The sequence below is a fragment of the Temnothorax americanus genome, unplaced genomic scaffold, assembly GCF_048541705.1.
Source record: "Temnothorax americanus isolate GAGA-0224 unplaced genomic scaffold, ASM4854170v1 Scaffold6, whole genome shotgun sequence".
In the NCBI taxonomy this organism is placed as follows: domain Eukaryota; kingdom Metazoa; phylum Arthropoda; class Insecta; order Hymenoptera; family Formicidae; genus Temnothorax; species Temnothorax americanus.
The window spans coordinates 2,627,614-2,647,477 of NW_027509751.1; the positions used below are offsets into that span (position 1 = coordinate 2,627,614).

Sequence of the window (19,864 nt, forward strand, 5' to 3'; positions counted from 1 at the left end):
CATTTTGACTACTCATAAAAAGATTTCTGATTATTTTTAAAATATCAACCATTTATCGCAAATATGTATACCAGCCTGTTATAAAATCCAAATTTAACAGATACGAGCTCTTAATTGTTTCAATAATTTTTAAGAAACAAATGTCGCAAGAAGTCTCAACGATTTACATGTATATGACGCCGAGTATTACGCGTCGGGGAAGATGTCGCGAAGGGAAAACCGGAAAACCAACGCCGTGCGCCTGCGACTTTCGATCCTCACGTGCGCCTTCGTTGCGTCAGCAGAAATGTAAATGCTCGTTATTAATTTGCAATTCGTTACCCCACCGAGAGCGCTCTGTCGCCCGACGCGACGCGCCTCACTCTTTCCGTTTCGCGCTCGCCTTCGAGACGGGCAACAGCTGCGGGCAGTAGCGTAAGCGAGAGAAGACTCCCATTAAACCTCCCAGGCTCGAATTTCGCGGCGTCGGAAATTAAAGGATGTATATCAATTGATCGCTACAATGAGCTTCTTTGCACTAAAGGCTCGTGTTACGGCGCGAACATGAAATAATTCGATCCCGCATGCAATGAAGTTCTACGAAAAAAATCGATTCGAAGTTCTGTACGCTTTATCTCATCTCGAAAATTGTCATTTATTAGATATTTGCGAAAACTTCTATTTAACTATTATCACACAATCTTATTATTCCAACGTTTTAAAATTGCGCGATCGCGTAATATTTCTATAATTACGTTATTTTATTTGTAGATCTTTTTTTTGTATCTTAAAAACTATTCCAAGCTTTCCTATCGTGTCTGTTCATGAATGTACGGCGCAAGTAAGTTGAAGAAATACTTTTTCGCGAATACTCTTAATTTAAATGCGCCACAGATTTGTACAACCACGGTGGAAACGCATATAAAAGCGTTAATGCATTTTCTCTAACGTTAATTCCCCGCAAATTTGCGCAAACGTTTCCGCCCGATATAAAATACGATGTATATATAGGAGCTACTTACCTTTCATTTTTTTTTTTTAGCAGATAAATAATTGCAAGCACCGGATTCAAACCAGCCGATGCGTACATGGATGGCCAAAGTATATCGGATTAAAATCGTACATCCACGGATTCAGCGCGAGAAATTGTATGCAAGGGATAATTTTAAGGACGAGATTATATACATTACAGACGAACAGTTTCGAGCTCTCTTATAATTCTCTGAAATGCAGCGTTATTTAATCGGTTCTTCCCACGAGCGATTCTTTCCACCAAAGCCTAAATTATTTCGTATAAAAAAAGTGGATTTTGTAAGAATTTATCGCCGCGCAACTCTTCCCTCGAATCTTTTAATTCGCCGCGCAGAAAAATGTTAAAATTGATGAGACAAGGATATCAACGAGGCCACACGTATGTATTTTTTCTCTTTTCACACATTATCGGGAATAATAACATGTAATGTAACACGTATCACGCGTGATTATCAAATTCCGTGTATCTCACGTGTATCGCAACGGGTTTATCACGCTGAATGAGGGGATTCGAGAAGAAGAGCAAAAATCGGTATAGCGCTTCTTTCCGCCGGCCTCGAGCCCGCCCGCCCGTCTCTCTCTCTCTCTCTCTCTCTCTCTCTCTCTCTCTCTCTCTCTCTCTCTCTCTCTCTCTCTCTCTCTCTCTCTCTCTCTCTCTCTCTCCCTCTCTCTCTCCCCCTCTCCCTCTCCCTCTCTCTCCCCCCTCTCTCCATCTCGCTACATAGCCGAGTCGTTCATCCATCAACAGACTGGCATGCTCCCACCGACGATCGGAAAGTAGCCTGGGAAATTAAAACAACCTGCCAGCCGGTCAGCCTTGCCTCTGTTGATTTTACCGCGTCCTCCCGCGCTACCGCGTCGCGTTCGTTATACGGAGTGTCCCCCGGACCTGACACGCAATTTCTCACGCAGATTCCGGGATGTATTTAAAATCGATTTTTCTCTCGCAGCGATCTGACGAGGCGCCCGCCGCCGCCGCCGCCTGTAATTCTTGCATTATCCAATCGTTGAACGATATTTAACGATACAGTTCCCGATTGATGAAATGAAAATATCGCTGCTAGCTATAATTTCAAAGTTATGTAACGTTTCGTATAATTCTTGAATCGTCGTTGTAATATAATCGTTTCACAATTGAAAGCTAAAAGTTGGCGCGCCACACAAAGAAATGAAACGGCGGATGCACTGCCGTGGTCGCTGGTTTGGAAAATAAATTTTATAATCTGGGAAACTGACATCTGACGTACCAGCCGCTTTAAAGCTCGGTTTAAAATTTAACTAATGAATAATTAATCATTACTTTATTGCGAGATACGAACGAACTTTGAATCGCAAGCGCTACGTTATCCCGGTTCTACATTGGTCGTATCGTAGCATAAATCGTAAGAAATTGACCAATCACGGTTGATTATTCTCCTCAAATTCGACCGCAATTGATCAATTTCTTATGAATTATGCTATTACGATACGACCAATGTAGAACCGGTCTTACGTGACATTTCGAAATTACATTATTTCAATCTACAGTGATTTTTAGGAAAGAAATTAAAAATTTAACATAAATGAACGTTACTATCGTCGAAATTTACAAAGTTTTAATCGAAGATCTAAATTCCTTTATTTTGAAATTAATCAACTTATTCTGAGGAGAAAGAACACTATAAAATTTATATTTAAACAACATTCGCCATTAATATTCACGATAATTTATTCCGCAGGCTTTGAAAGAAAGGAAGGAGAGCTATTTTTCTTCTCCTTCAAGAATGTAGAGGAAGCAAAGAAATAAAAGTACATCCCTTTGCATGAGTCCGCGGTGACTCGTCTATTATCTTGAACGGCATACTTTGTGGTTCCACTTACTGGCCACAATGTAGCGGGGGGGGGTTGGGGGGAACGAACGCGTGAAGGGATTCGGGGGCGCGGTTGCACTTGCCCGAGCGCAGTAGTGCATACAAATTTATGGGCGGGCGCGCGATTCGAGCACGATAAAGAAAGAGGGTGAGAGTGAGTGAGAGACATCAGGCACGTGCGACGGTGCGGCGGCATCTTTGAAAGGGCACGGACCGGTTCCAGCATGACAAACGCTGCGGACGGTGATCTTCCCTTGCTCAAGATCGCGACCGCTCTCTCTTGGAAGGCGAGCCGGCCACGTGCGACTTTGATCCGCCATTTAGAGCGACGGCGTAATGTCGCGCGGGATCTGTTCGTCTCTCCCTTATTTTTCGTTGTGATATTCCCCTCGGAGAGCGTGATAAAAAAAATCACATATACTGCCCTTAAATATTAAATATTAAATATTGAAGAATAAAATTTGAATCAATATCTTGAGTTAAATAACAATTTGTTATTTTTAACTACCATCCCTGGTGGAAAAATGACTCAGAATTTTTCATATTATTAATTAGAATTTCTATAACAATTTTCAGACTTTCTCAGAATGCTCAGAATTATTTAGTTTCTTTTTTTATGACTTGAACCGTTTTCCAGAAAAACTTGGACAAAATATTATAATAAAATATTTCAGATTTTTCTCCCTCCAACACATTTTTGTAGAAAAATGAATAAATATATGGGAAAATATGTGCAATTTATCAGAAATTTTCATACAGATAATGAAATGTTCCCATCCAATTATTTCTGAAAGTATTTGAGAAACATATATTTTTTTCAAGATTTTTTATAAGCCTCATTCCTTACAAAATTTCTGAGAAAATATGAGAAATTTTTCCACTAGGGATGTGTCAAAATTTATTATTTTAACACAGTGTTATTTTAGTCCATTATCTGCAATTATCTGTATTTGAAAAGTCACAGTGCAGATGTTAACTAAAATTCCTCGACGTTGATTAGAAAAGAATTAGGACATCCGTGTTTAATTTCGGTATATCCGACATATAGTATACACAAGTGACTTATTCTGATTGCGACAAATCCCGGCCGCGAGAAAGCGATTTTTGCGCGCGGCGCGGGGAATGCGCGTCTTCATGCATCGTTAAGTACGTGCCGCGCCGCGTCGCGTTGCACACGAGTGCAATGATTTATGACCGCCGTGGTGGCTCCAATAAAGCATCGGGACTGCTTATGAATCAGCCGTCACCGTTATTCTCATTGCAGTCTTGTGACTTTGCCGAATCTAGAGAAACTCATATATGGATACTTTTTTTCCTCTTACTCGCGAGCATTAATCAAAATTTAAAAGTGCAGGCTGTTGAAGAGCTGCCTCGAGATAAAAGCGCATTGTAATGCGGTAGATTGATAAAATAGTAATAATAATAGTTGAATTATACCTGAAAAAAACGATATTGCGTGATGCAAGCGTAATTTTTCTCGTGACTGGATTTTTATTCATTGTTACGCGTGAAAATAAATTTTCGTTCAGCTAGAAATGAAGTAAACGTAAAAACGTAGGTAAATCGATTTTACCTGATTATTCGCCCTGGCCGCGTTACTCAGGTCCCTCTGCAGGGAGGGCAGGGTGTGCTTGAGGTACGGCAAGACGAAGCTTCTGAGCGGGAAGTTGGTCGCCTCCTGCAACGCCGAGTGAAACTCCTCCGCGGTCATGCTGCCGCTCTGCAATTAACGACACGGCAGGCGCCGCGTGTAATTCAATCCTCACGGCAAAAAGATCGGATCCCGTAGCGAAACGCGCGTTTCCGGAACGAGTTGCTGCGCGCGCGCGCGCCCGGCTTCGGTTGGATTTGGTTTTGCGTTTGTCACGTGCCGCGATCGTTTTACAGTTAAGCACGGTCACCAGATGTCACGTTTCCGGGGACGTATGCACGCTCGGTACACACGACGACATTATGCATTACGTACGTACTTTGAATATTTACGAGCTGTTTAACGACACGGTACGGCCGTCATCGATTAACTATGCTTTTTTTCATCCCGTGTGCCGGCGCGTGCACGCATTGCACATGCACATCGCGGAATCGTTATCTGACGCTTGTTAGTCAACAATCGGACCACGAATTTTCACGACGAGTTATCATTGCCAAAATGTAACTGATAAAATGCTGCGTAAACAAAAAAAGTTATCATTATATTTTTCACAACGATGGTGTTACCAGCTTCAAGTTTGCCACGATAAAATTTTCATCGATAACAAAATTAATAATTGTACGCTTGCCTTATCCGGATCGAAAAGAAATTCTTGATCCATTTTAATAATGTAAAGCAATGTCTACGGAGAAAGATGCTTATAATTAAACTATACGGGTGCATCTAACGCGAAAGTACGCTGATGCATATTGCAAATGTGATTTCAGCACGTGACAGAAACTACGCGTCAGCTGGTACGCGTATATCACTTATTGTTGGTACTCTGTGAAAGAATTCGTAAATCCGGAAAGGTCTTGCATGCGCGAGAAGATACTCGAAGATGCGAGCTACGTGGTGAACAACACTAACAGAGATTGCTATATGAGCTAACGGTTCATGTGTAAATCGTAACGAGTGCCAATAAAATTTACTAAAATGTCGATAGAAAATAAATGAACAAATAAAAAATCAGCATTAATCCCGATTATGCGTTACGCATAATTATTGATGACTCAATATTCTTAACGCCTATAAAGAATATTAACATTTCTGCGTTCAAAGAAGTATTACATTAAAAATTAATAGTAATTATATTAAATAAATAATAAAACTAAATAAAAATTTGCAACTAAAACCTCTGCAAATAAAAATGCCGTTTACTTACCAAAAGCGCGAGTACCAATGTGCGCACTGTGTCACCCGTGTCTACCGAGATATCGGTGGCGAATTGCACGAGAGTGCCCAGCAACCTCTTGAGCTTGCCGTGTCCCGCGAAGATACCGCTGACACATCTGGATGCACCGGCGGCGGTGCCGTTCGCCAGCGCGGTGCCGTCGCCCTGCTCGTCCGTCGTCCTGGGCCCAGCATTCGCTCCAGCACCTGGAGCGCCCTCCTCGAGCTCGGGCTTGAGCGGCTGCGAGGGCAAAGGGCTGTCGTTGTCAGAAGATCTCGAGCAACCGGACGCGCCTTTGTACTCCGATCGAGGGCCGTTCGTTTGCTTCTGCTGGCCGATCCTTTGATGCTGCTGAGAGGAAGGCGAGTGCGCCTCAGGCTGAACCGCTTCTTCCCGCGAAGGCTTCTCCCGCGTTGCGGAGGATGCTGCAATGAGAATCAGTTATGACCTTTGAGTAATTTATCTTTTAGGAATATTCGCATTGACACTCAAAATCTAATTAACTCTCACAATCAGTCTGAAGATAGATTTCATATATTCTGAGCTCAAGTCGATTTACAAAACCTAATTTTTTGTATTTATATTTATCTGTAAAGTCGCTTAACTGAAAACTTTATATGGCTAATTAAAAGCTTAATTAGCTATATAAAATATTTATCTATTAACTTATTACAATTATAAATGTACTAAAAGATTTTATATGTGTAACAAATAATATAAACCTTTAGTATAGACCAAGAACACACTATCGTATGAATTTTTAATCGAAACGTTTCTGAAGCTTATTTGAAATATGAGCAGATAAAAAGTTTACAACGTCTCATCGATGCAAAAATTGCCATGCTTCAGCTGATACTGAAGACGAAGGCTATATATATTTCACCGCGCAACTTGATCCACGCGATTCCATACCGACGCGGACGGGTCATTCGATAAAGCCGCGGAGCGCAAGCGTTATTTACATTTGAAACACCGAAAGAGATCCCAAGCTCGGGAAAGCACGGCGCCGCCACAAACGTCCTTTGTGTCGGCGTATCCGTGATGGTACGTCAAGCACCGAGGGCACGTGGAACGGGCAGCCGAGCTGGATCCGGTAGCGCAAACACCCTCTTCCGCACAAACGCACATGCATATACGTTGCGCGTGCATATTATACTTGCGCACGTAGTATGCAACGTCGTACCGTTGTTGTGTATACGCGCGTATACACGCCCAGGAACGCGGACACGCCCGCGCGCTCGCGCGCGCGCGTGGATGCAACGGATAACATGCAATTACGGGCCGTGTCATCTACCTTGTCTTGTTCCCGTTCTGTGCGCGCGCGGCGCGTTATCTCTCGTGGAACGCCTGCGGCATGCGTGGCGAAAACGACGGGAGCATACCGAGTATGCCGATAACGAAACGTTACATCAGGCGCTAGTCTCCGTAACGCGGCTCATAACAACGTCGATCGACAGCAAACTCTGCGCGAGAGTGGCCCTTTCGCCGCACATCGGCGAGTTACTTCATCGCGATTGATCAGTCGACCGACTGTCGCGGAATCGTATAGGCAATACGCGTGAACGAAGATTATTTATGCTCGAGTTTCGTTCGCGTACAAAGACGAAATTCCTAAATTAAACGAGATTTCTAATCCCAATTCATTGTTTATTTATTAATTACGTTTAACACGTGTTAGGAACAGATAACAAGAAAATATTTTTATGTTTAGCAGACGAAATGAGTTTTATGGAAATATCATGAAAAATAGAATAATGAAAAGAGTTACAAAAATTAAAAATGCCAGGAACAATGTCAGAGAGACCGCAAAGTTATTTAAAAAATGGAAAATGGTTTGAAATATAATTTATATTCTCCTGTCTCGTTGCCAATGATGATGGCGTTATCAAAATGAGATTGAATGGAAATATAATCCATATTATAGGTATATCCATATGCAATAAAGCATTATTACCATAATAAATTCGCACATCAAAGAACTTTTTCTACGCAATATTTAAACACCGCGTTCCATGACTCGCTCATAATTAAAGAGCCGCAGGTATCCCATAAAACAATCTATACAATGTAGGGCTATAACCTAACACGACAACACATGTTTACTAATCGATAGTAATTAATCTAACACAGTCTATCGGATTTATAGATTATAAATTGCTTTTTGCATCCAATTATTGGCTTACGTGAAACGCGCAACACGCTTCTCGCAACTACCGTTGAAATAACTTTCAGATTTTAAGCAACATCGGACGAGACGCCGAATAATTAATGCGAAACCCGAACTTTGCGTTCATAACGCACGTGGGGACTGTCAGATAAGACGGTCAATCTATCGACGGGAGGGACGGTCCCATTAAGCTAATGGAACCGATTGTCACGAAGTATTTTTGCGTGGGTACGCACAAATACATGACCGAGACGCCGAGAGAACGCGCGAGAAAGAGAAAGAGAGGAGGTAGGAGAGAAGATGGTGCGCGCAAGTAAGGAGGAGGACGAGGAAGAAGGTCGACGCTACCGTGTCACTACCACCTGACGCCGGTAGCCGGTAGGTAATTACCTGTACCTGAACTCTCGACAAACTAAACTACCTTACGGCTTATGCGATATGACGGTGGAGCCTGAGTACACACAAGGCGCCTTCCGCCGCTTGCGTAAAAGCGAGATTAGTTACACACGGGGCGGCGCCGCGCCGCCGTGATATCCCACGGAAAAATTCCCCCTCGATGGTCTCGGTAACTGCCGTGCCGCCGCGGGCTGCCCATGCCGGCGGGAAGATTGCGAGCAGCGATTGCGAAAATAGCCTTTGCATACTTCCGCGATCCAGCCGGGACCAACCGAGGAAGAGAAAAAAAATGAGAGAGATTTTCGCGAAAAGTATAAGTCGTCACTTTTTGATACGAATCGCAATTACGTGGTAATTATTATGGCCTCTCGCCCGCAGGATTCATTCAAGCGATAAATATCATCGCTATTTCTCTCGTCGGTTCGTTAACGATTTGTCACGCGCTTCTTTCCGTTATCTGTCGGCGAATTAATTTACCTGGTTCGATAGGCGAACAAAGGTATATGTTTAATTGCGCGATCTGTAAACTCAGACGTAACATTTTAATATTATTCGATTGTAATACGCCATAAATATGTGATAAATGTTGCCGGCGCGCGGGCTCTCTGCTGATGTTTATTCGCTTACGATTTATTAACGTTGACCGTCGGCGTTTTACGCGTATGGACAGTCGTGCAAGTCAAAGTAAAACACCAGACACGGATTTAATTATAATTATACATCGCTGCGAGCGTTTTCTTCGCACGCACGTACAACCGAAACAAGTTCAACGCCGAATTTATAATTGAAAATCGGGACCAATTTTCGTCCCGTTTCTATTCCCGGGGCGGTTGAATACAGCCGAGTGAACTGATAGAGGAGCGGTTGCCTCGCGCTAATGACGATGATTTTATACACGATACGAAATCGTGCATGGCGATGCATCTCCCGCGGCACATCAACGATGGCATCTATGCGGGTGCGCGAGCATCCAGAATCCATCCATTTTCGAATCGCGATGTCTCAATTGCGCCGGCGATCAAGTGGGCGACGCGATAAAACAAAGATTGATTATTCCCCGAACAAAATTCTCGCGCTCGCTTCTTCCGGCCCGCGAAAAATTTGGCCGCGCCGCGCGATTGCGTACCTCCAAATAAAATTATAATTACAATTATGCACGCGGTATAATAATAATATGCAAATAATACGTGAACGATATAATTATGTAAATAGATTGTAATGAAGTAATTAACAAACATGATTATTGCATCGTATGATGTTGCGGTATTATTATTCCGTTATTGCGACGGGTAAATAATTGTAACATCAGTTGTCATATATATATATCTGATGTATTGCTATTTAATATTGTCATAACGGTTAATAACATACTGTAATCGTGAAAAATGCCTCACACAGAAAAGAAAACAAGTGTCAAATCAATACTATATATACTTGTATTCTTGTATATACGCAAGAATATATAATCTTCAAATGAAATTGTATTGCATTGAACGAGGAAAACTTGCTTGCTTGAAATATCATTTATTTAGTTAAACGAAGTTTTATTTAGTTAGATTGAAAAAAAGAGTTGAAATAAAGTTGAAATTCTTATAAGAAAATTATATACACGGTAAAAGGCATTTTGTATTTAAGTGGATTTCTATCCGTGTAGAAATTTTTGCGTTAAATTTTCAACATACACTGGTGTTAAATGCAACATATTGTATTGTGTTATTTTGACTTTTCTGCGTTGAATTAATATTCAACGTTTCTAAGAGTTAAAATAACACAATTTATATATATGTAAATGCACTTGGTGACATATTTTATATGTTAAAATACACACCTAAGTTGTGTTACTTTCCTCTCTATAAGAGTTTCCATCTGTTAAGTCGACATTTTCTTATGTTATATATTATACAGAGGTATCGCTGTCTTCTGTTTTCTGCAAGAAAAAGAGAAGAAAGAATAATTGAGGACGAGCGTGGCCTAGTAGACATTGCAGCGCGCACTGGTCTATTGAGCCAGAGGTCCCGGGTTCGCGATTCCCGGTAGAGCTAGAAAAATTATATTCGTTCGTTTTCCTCTCGGAAGGCAATGGCAAACCACCGAGAGAGTATGTCTTGCCAAGAGAACTTCTCTAAAAAATATAGCCGTTCGGAATCGGCGTTAAACTGTAGAGGTCCCAACTCCATAGATTATACAATGTGTATAATCTAAGGAGAATTTAAGGAGGATCTAAGGAGAAAGGCTTGGTTTACATTAACGGGTACTCTTTTTTCCTCCTTCCCCTTATTCTATTACTCGTTTCCGAGCGTGGTGACTTCTCTTCATCTACGTGCGCAACACATGTATATGAAGAGAAGTCACCACACTCGGTAGAAAAGGAAAAGGAGGAAAAAAAGAGTACCCGTCAATGTAAGTTAAGCCTTTCGCCTTGGCAATACGCAAAGCAAGCTTCTTTATGTGCTTGTGATATATTCTGTATACCCTGATAGACAACACTTCAGATTTTCCAGCTGCCATTGATTCCGGTATCACCACAGTTACCAGTGTGTCCAACTCGTTTCCAAAATAGCAGAGAGTTCGTGCGAAATCTCCCGTTGAGATTGCTATCGCGCCCTTTTTCTTTTGCTCCTCCGATAACGATTGCAGATTGCAGCGTGTAAACCACGCCGCGTCCTTTCATTTTAATTAAATTCAACATTATTAATTAATTTAAAATAAACTTTACTTCCGCATAGCGTCCACGTGTTGTGACACATTTAAATTGCAATTTTTCACATATTACTTGTGTTATGTCTATATTTGCCTTCTGTTAAATTAACATAAAAATTAAAGTGGATAAATTGAAACATGTGAAATGTGTTAAATTTAACTCGAAATTTTTTACCGAGTACTCTTGCGTATACGGTATATCAGTGTTGATTTGACACTTCTTTTTTTCTGTGCAGGGAAAGATGGAAAATAGGGAGATTAGATACATCGGACGTTTGGAAAAAGAGACGTAGGTCTTATTGGGTACAGATGTCGGCAGGTATTCACGTTTGTCAAAGTTCTCCGTGCATGTAACCATGTAACCAAGGTTAAAGACCGTCGGTGTGCGAGAGCATGTGCGCGACACGCGAATGTTTAATCAGCGTCGCGCGTCGTGATTGCACACGACTGTCACTCAAACTCTCTTGTGACGAGTGCAATCTTCCCGGCTGCGCCGATGCAACCGCGCGTCTTTCGTTCGTGTCGCGCACGTGTGCGATGCGCATCATGTGCATGTGCCTATGTGCTCGTATGTACAAGAAACCTAGAGAGAAGATATCTAGCTGGGTGATGGTAATGGTACTGCCGCAGCTACCACCGCCGCCGCCACCGCCACCGCCGCCACCGCTGCTGCTGCTGCTGCTGCCGCTGCTGTTGCTGATGTTGCTATCCCTTCGGCCAGCTGTTACTTCCTGCAGCGGTTCTCCGTCCTTGTCTCTCGTCCGTCGCTCCACCACGCTCCCACCTCCCACACCGGAAGCTTATCAGGAGAAACGCTCTCCTTTCCCAATTTCCTTTGAGCGTGACGAACATCCGCGGTCTCGATATCCCCCGAGCGAACGCACGTTGATTGTCATTTTTTTATCGTGATAATAGGGCCAAATGGGATTGAGGTTGAGAACTTTGGCGATCCGCAGGAAATATAGCGATTAGTCAGCGCAGATACAATTATTTAAAAAATATCAAAAAAGCCGATCTACGTCCTCTATATTTTGTCGATTTTGTGGGGCTTCTAATGCAAAATTTATTTTAATAATTCCCTGAGCAAACGTAAAAAATATAATTATTAAATTATAATTTGCAGCATTTTCGTAAGCTTCTTACAATATAGACGTCATAGAATTTCGATACGTATAAAAGAAACCATATACCATAGAAAATTTCGGGTAACCGCAAGCCATTTTTCTGCGAAGCCCCGTTTGTCTTCGTCCGCAGTAGAAAATCAAAGTTTACCCATGTGGGCCGGCCTTGTGGACCATATGCGCGCACACACACACACACACACACACACACACACACATACACGTGCGGAACCCGAACCGAAGCAACGTCGCATTTGAAGCGTCACGACCGACCGATGCCGCGGGCAAACTTTTCTTTGAGTTCCGCTCAAAGATATCCATTATTCGTGATATCTGCATATTCAAATGATGTACAATCTCCGTAAATCCTCGTCTCGCGCGAATCATCCAAATTTTTATATTTTAACTCACATTCACGCGGCTAAACGTAATCGTCCCAGCTTATATAACCGGTACTAAAAAATCGCATTAGATATTAAAAATGTACTAAGTATCGGATATAAGCGTCTTTAACGCTAAATAAGAGTTATGGATTTCTGTGTTCGTATACGCCTTTAAACGTATACCGATGTCTCTCGTGCGTCAAATTGTTTCTTACCGAGGCTCTTCATTTCTTCGCGGCACGCATCACGGCCAGACATTCCGCAACGGATGAAGAAGTTCGCCGCAAACTATTACGTCAATCAACCGTTCCTTCCCCGAGAGTTACTTTCGCCGCATGACTGTTACTGACGTAAGCCATTCGCGCAATTAGCAACGCTTATACAGCGATCTTTACTCCTGTTTTCGCAGTTGCGAAATAGAACTTCATATATAACTTTGCGGAACTATAAGATTGTTACGCAAGTTCTCGTGTCGCAATTTATTTCAGAAAATTGACTTACAAGACTACTTTCGCGGTTTTCAAATCTTCATCAAGTTTTAATTCCTCTTCAAAGAGAAGGGATTAGAAATTCCTAATACGTTGAAACGCGTTGTCGACTTCGTAGGGGTAGTTTTGAGAATTTCAGACGTATCAGAACTGATGTATAATAGTACTCCTTATCCATGAAAACGCGAAGAATGCGATGATGCCCTATCGACAAGTATCGCAAATGTTGATTCGTTGAAATTGCCCCGAAAATATTAGCCTCGAAAATTATTTCATTCGCTGACACATATGCGACGTATTTGCTACAGAAGAAGTACGCGCGCGTATACTAATCGCAGCTGCTAACTGCAACTGCGCTCGGGGGATTAGCATCCGGATTTACGCACCCGAGCCATACGCAAGCAAGGTACCGCCACGGGGGCAAGGTGGTCTTCGTGGGCGACGTTCGACGGGGCACGAAGAGAGCGAGAGATCGATAAAGCGCACGTGCTCCACGCGGCTGAGAGTCCCTGGTTGGAAGTAAGTACGGTGGGACTCAGCTGTCGCCTCCTAATTGCCGGGACAATGCAACAGATGGCTTTGATCGCAATCCCTACCCTACACACTCTTCCCGCTCTCTCGAATTCTCCCTCGTTCTTCTTCTCTCCCGTTCCGAACAACGTTCCCCTTTCTTCCGCCGTCGTCGCCGCTTTTTCTCGCATCTTTCTTCGCGGGCATCCTCTTTCCCGCCCGCGCCGATTCAATTCCGACATCTCGCGACTCCATGTGTTCGATTTCATCTCGACGGACAAGCGTACCGCACTCAAGGGCCGAGGACGTCATCCTCGGATTTCATCCTGGTCACTGTTCCCGTCTGATCGGTTGCACACTTGAAAGTTAACGCGTCACGATGCCTAATGTCTTTCTTTTTCAACTTGGATAAACGCGCGGAAGATGTATTATACGCGGCCGTTCCCCTAAACCTTAATTAAAAATAACTGGACTCTGATGAATCTTCTTCTGATCTTGCTAGCCCATATATAGATATCGAAAAACGCTAACTGTGGTTTAATTTCATTTCCCGTCTCTTTCCGAAAAAATGAATTACATAGAGACAAAGGATTAATTCAGCCTCGATTAACTTCAACTGTTATGAAAACCGACCGTAGAAAAAAAAACCGTTAAATGACCTAGTTAACGTTTATGGAAATTGGGGGTTGGCACGGGATAATTTCGTTATCCTGAAAGATATCATGCATAATTAACTAAACATCGCCTTCAAAAGGGCTTAACTGGTGTCAACCCTCGTCGGTATATACATCTATAAACTAAGTAACGTCATGAGATTTCGAAGCGATCGCGTCACTCGTTCTCCCTATCGTGAGCCCTTCCAGTTTTACGAAGATCCTCGGTCGCGCGGAGAAAGACGGACATACTACGCCGGGGACGAGCTCCAGGTCGTAAGCCGCACCCCGTAAGCGCATAGTACGCGGTGTGCGGGTGACTATCGCGAAATACACCTCGAACGGCGTAGCGTCGGGGATGCTGCGCCGCGGCGGCGGCGCTGGCGGATATGATATCAGCCCTGAGCAGAATCCCAGTGGAAGTGTCGGACGTGCCTTATCGCGTCTGGACCAGGCAGTCAGGCGGCGCACGAACCTAACCGACACACACCGGGTTAGCCAACCAAGTTGACTGACTGCTCGCAGGAGTTTCGCCATCATCCCCCACGGAGGCATATACTCTATACATATATTATATATATATACATATATATATATATCTTTCCTCTCCCTCTCACCCCTTCGATCTCTTGCATTACGCGCTTTCGCATACATATCCACGCGTGTACGCTTCTGTGCTAAAGACCGCGATAAACTTGTACATATAGCTGTCAAGCTCTATTAACTATCAACAAAGTACGTAATGACTTATGTAAGACAAAGTTTTGCTCCTAATTTCCTTCTAATTAGGAGATCATTGTATCATATGATACGTCGAAAGTTTCTATTACATTTTATTAAGTATTTTTTAATTATATCAATCGGTGGCGAACGGCATACCTCGCGTCGACACTTCTATGATAATTTTATGTAACGTTGCGTCCAAAAATCTATGATTCTAAGACGAGCGAAGAGGGAAAGAGAGACCGAAAGTGAGAGAGAGAGAGAGAGAGAGAGAGAGAGAGCCCGCGCTCGGACGCGATGACGGGCTTTGATGTGCCAGAAGGGGCTTTTTTCCTGAGCCCCGGTTTCCAAGTTAGCTGCGGGCTCGCCGCTCGTCTAGATAACCGGCTCGGGCTGAATGTACGATTCGAGCGAGAGCGCGCGTGGACTGGATATACGGGTACCGCCATGCAATATTCCGAACTAATGTACGACGCGCCCACAGCGTGGGCTCTCGCGCGGACATCGGCGAGGTCGTTCCTTTTAATTTTCAGTTTCGAGGATCGGGGTCAACTTCCGGGGGACGCCCGTCGGAAAAGGCTTACGCAGACTATAGGATCGGATCTTTGAAGTATACTTTTGGTACGATTAAATTAGAGCTCTGGTCTCCCTTACTTTTTAAAACCGACGAGTGACAAAATGTTGAAAAAAAAATTATATATTTTCATGCTGGTATTATACGCTTATTTTGTTCGTGTTAAGCTTTGTAGACTCCGCATCGGTCTGCCGTGCGTATACACAGTACACTTCAATTAAAATTTTATTAATTTTTACGATTTCTGCTGTTTGTACGTTTTAATTAAAAAAAAACTTAATAATTTCGTCAGCGATTTAAAATTGGCTGTCACATAGCAGAATCTTGGCAAGTGACAGATTGTGCTATGTAAGCGACAGCGTGACGGCCTGACGGCTGACAGCTGCGCTAACAACGAGCACTGAAAATCCGCGTTAAGGACAGAAGGAAAAAGGTAATGGTACCGTGATGCGAATCTGAAATTAGATAAACTGCACCTACCGCACCTGTATCATATCTATAGTATCCATATCATCGACGCGTTCTCGAACTCGAACGCCGGCGCCGCCGCGCCCGAGAAACGAATATATCCCGAATTAATAGAATAGCGAGCTCGCGCCCGCGTGCGATTCAGCTGAGGTATCGAGCGATTTGTTTTTTACGGTCGTGCGATAGATCAAACGGGCTAGAGTGGCCACGTTGTTAATTTTTAAACGACACGTGTCACTCCGCCGACACGTTATTACAATATATTGCCGACTGTGATGGAAGTGAAGAGGACATTAACAATTCGGAAACGTCGCGTATACTATCGGCAACGAGATATACTTTCGGAATCACTGCGTCATAATTAAACATGAAGTAATAATGATGACGCAATCGTTCGCGCTAATAGCGGCGATTAAAGTTTCATGTATTTCAATTTCAATCCTATTTTTGCGCTTTTTAATGCGCGCGACGAAGGGATTTTCTCCGCGATAACCGCCGCGTATCGCGAAACAACAGTCTACTTAATTCCACTATGTCACGTCAAGAATCTGTCAATACGTCAGTTTACATTTTGCAAAGCATGATGACATTACGTGAAACTAGACCACGGCGAGGAATCGATAGGTCAATTCAATTTGATATTTACATTGGCAAATAGGTTTGACCTGACCGATCGATCGTTCTCCAAGACGGTAAAAAAATATTACTTTCCGAAAAAATCTCGTCTGCTCTATAGAGCAAAACTGACATTAACACATATTTTAAAAAGATGAAATATATATTTTTCAAGATAATCGATTTTCTCGTACCGCGTATACGAGGGATGGTATATCTCTTCAAGGATGCGTGGGCAGCACTTGTCACCGAGTCACCGTTGTGCTTTCTGCCAACGTCACGCAATCGATATTTTTTCAGCCATGCGTGTAAAAGGTACTCACCCTTACTCTTGGCCTTGAGGTCGAGGTCGACCGGGAAGGAATCTACGGCGTTGGAGGCGGTCGTCGGCGGATGGCAGATAATACTGGTGGACTGCAGAACGGGGGTGGCAGTGGCAGCGGCAGCGGCAGCGGCAGCAGCGGTAGCGACGACCACCGTGGTGGTCGTGGAAGGATTCGCGTTCACGGTGGAAACACCGTTGCTGTTGGTGACGGTCGTGGCGATCGCCGTCGCGGCCGAGACGGTGAGCGTCGCGACGGTCGCGGTGGTGGCCGCCGACGTGGACGACGGCGAGGCCTGCTGATAGCCGCAGCATTCCTTCGTCTCTTCCTTGACCTTGACCTTGTGGAGGACCGTCGTCGTCGCCACTCCGCCCTCCACTTTCATGCTCGCGAGCCGCTTTCTCACCTGCGGGCGGCGACATATAAATGAAATGCAAATTGCTCCCTCATGTTGGACTCTAGGACAGTTAACGGGAACCGGTAATAACTAGCGATGACGCAATTAAGAGACACTCTAGTCTAGAAATTTAGTATTCGAAGGAAGAAACAAAAAAAGAAAGATGGAGAAAGAAGGAAATAAGAAAGGATAAAGAAAAGATGTTATCCTAATTCTTTACTTTCCCTTTCTCTTTCCTTTCTTCTTCTTTTTCTTCTAAGAAAAGATTCGCAAGACTCGCCAAAATATCGTAATCGAAAATTAACGGTCTCTTCTACCCGCGGACTTCCGCGAGAACGTGTGCCACCTACTTTCGACCGAGATTTCGGACTCGGATCGACGCGGTCGCAGACGTTCGGGAAAACGAGCAAGGAGAGACAGCGGGGCACACCTATATGCACGTCATCGCTCGTGCACACGATTCATATTTGATTGATTCCATTTCATGAGAGCGTCGCGCCGGGCCGCATGTTTCGTCTACGTGCCCGGCGAGGCGGGATCGTTGCCGCGCATACCGATGGCCGTTTTAATGGAACGTATACGGACGTTAGTTTTACAAACCAACAAGGATCCGTCGCGGCGCGGGAGCACGGAATTATTGGGGATCCGCGGACGCTGCCGCCCATAACTGATCGCGCCCCCCGCGTCATTTTTAGCCGCGCACGGCCTACAAATGTTCGCCGGACTGGAGCGAATATTCGCCGTGTTGCAAATGATTTCTCGCCTACGTATATATTTTTCGCTGGAGTAGAATTTTCGTTTGAGAACTTGATTTTACTAGAAGTCTCCTCCAAGAGAAGACTTAGGCCCTGGCGCATAATGGAATATATATCAGGAACAGGAATAAATATAATTTATTAGGATATATAAATATAGGAATATTCCTGTAATAAATATTAAATATTAGGATATGTTAATGTAGGAATATTCCTATAGTTATATCTTGTATGTTATTCTTTTCCTATATGTGCGTTATGTTTAATTATTATTTCTAATACCGATTTCGAATATTTAATATATTCTTATTTCCTAATATGTGCTTTACTGTGCGCGGGGCCTGAAGATTAAAAGCTTCTTTACTATAAAGAAAATTAAAATTTGAAATTGAACTTCAAATCTCTTGAATCCGTATTGAAGTAAATCATTAGGTAGCCTAGTGAACTGGAACGTCGTTTACCTATTGTCTACTTTTAAAAGACCTTTAAAATACCTTTTCACAAACTATACACTCAATACATCTGTAATAACGTTATTGAAAGATCCGCAATTCCCACGAACTATAATTTCGCATGAGCATTACAATTTAATGTGTGTTTTAAATAGTTTATATCATTAAGATTTTCATAGCACACGGGTTTTGTTAAATCCCTCGCGGTAGACAAATCAAGAATAAAATAGAGAATAAAATTTTCTTATTAAATTTTCGAGCAACTGGAAGTAACAGCTTTCCAAATACAGCTATTTTTAATTAGTTACAGTGCAATTTTTCTTACCGCCGCCGTGATGTTTGCCGGTCACGAACACGCGCACAAGGAGTCGTAAACATTAAGCATAAAGATTTACATCGGCTTGACAGAGGTGGTACCGCGGTGCAATACCGCGCCGCGTAAGCGTCTTGCGTTCTGTACGCAACGCCCCGCGTATACTTTAGCTTCTTTTCTCCGCTTACGCTCGCGCTCGCGCGCTCCTTTTCTCCACCTCGTGCTTACGCTGCAAGATCTCGTTTCATATTTATTGCGGTAATCGCGTTGCTGAGACTTTTACGAGCGCGGTGCTCCACGCCGACAGCTACGTCCGGCGTTAAAAGTAGTCGAACGTTCGGTTCCTTTTTTCATAATTTCGCGAAAACTGCGCGCGAGAACACCTACGAATAAATTTTGCCATGCACGAATTACCGTCGCAATTTTAGAGATCGTTAATTGTACTTGTGTTTCTTGCATAACATATGCGATGAATTTTCCATTAGTAAGAATACATGCTATAATATTGTATAAAGCATACACATATCAGAGATGAATATATTATTATTTCAAATTAAAGGCAATTATATTACTGTCTTATTGAGTTTTTTATCTCTAGTTCTATGTGAAGAAATCTTGCTCATAAATTGAATTAATATACTTGTACGCGTGTGAAACACGTTACACCGGATGGTATCAGTGATATTATCTCAAACATCAAGATCACGTGCATCGGTATACCGCATTTCGTGCATTCGGTGTCCGAAGACAAAACCATGTCACCGGAAATGGCATGGCTGTAAGGAAATTGAATGGCATTCGTTTGAAAGTAATAATCATAACGAACAATCCGACAGCTGCGCCATTTTTACTGACTATACATTGGATTATAGTAATCAACCTTTCTCTTTGCGCGGCACGTTCTCCGTGCATACACGAAAATCGGTTTTTCCACTCTCTCTCTCTCTCTCTCTCTCTCTCTCTCTCTCTCTCTCTCTCTCTCTCTCTCTCTCTTTCTCTCTTTGTAGAGAAAGAAAAAATTAATAACTTCACAGTACGATCAATTGAATAAAGTTCGATCAACATGATGAAATTTAATTGAATAAAAAATTACTATAATAC

At 43.0% G+C, this 19,864-nt stretch overlaps 1 protein-coding gene across 4 annotated transcripts in view; it reads right to left on the reverse strand.

Annotated features, from left to right (window-relative positions):
* Nvy (CBFA2/RUNX1 partner transcriptional co-repressor nervy) overlaps positions 1-19,864 on the reverse strand; it is a 52,215-nt gene that overhangs the window by 6,512 nt on the left and 25,839 nt on the right. For all 4 annotated transcript variants that reach the window (XM_077419896.1, XM_077419893.1, XM_077419894.1 and 1 more), the window contains exons 2-4: positions 16,847-17,252; positions 5,717-6,150; positions 4,435-4,581 (exon numbers count right to left, since the gene is read on the reverse strand). In XM_077419896.1, the coding sequence (XP_077276022.1) occupies positions 4,435-4,581; positions 5,717-6,150; positions 16,847-17,252 (987 nt within the window). The remainder of the gene's footprint in view (positions 1-4,434; positions 4,582-5,716; positions 6,151-16,846; positions 17,253-19,864) is intronic.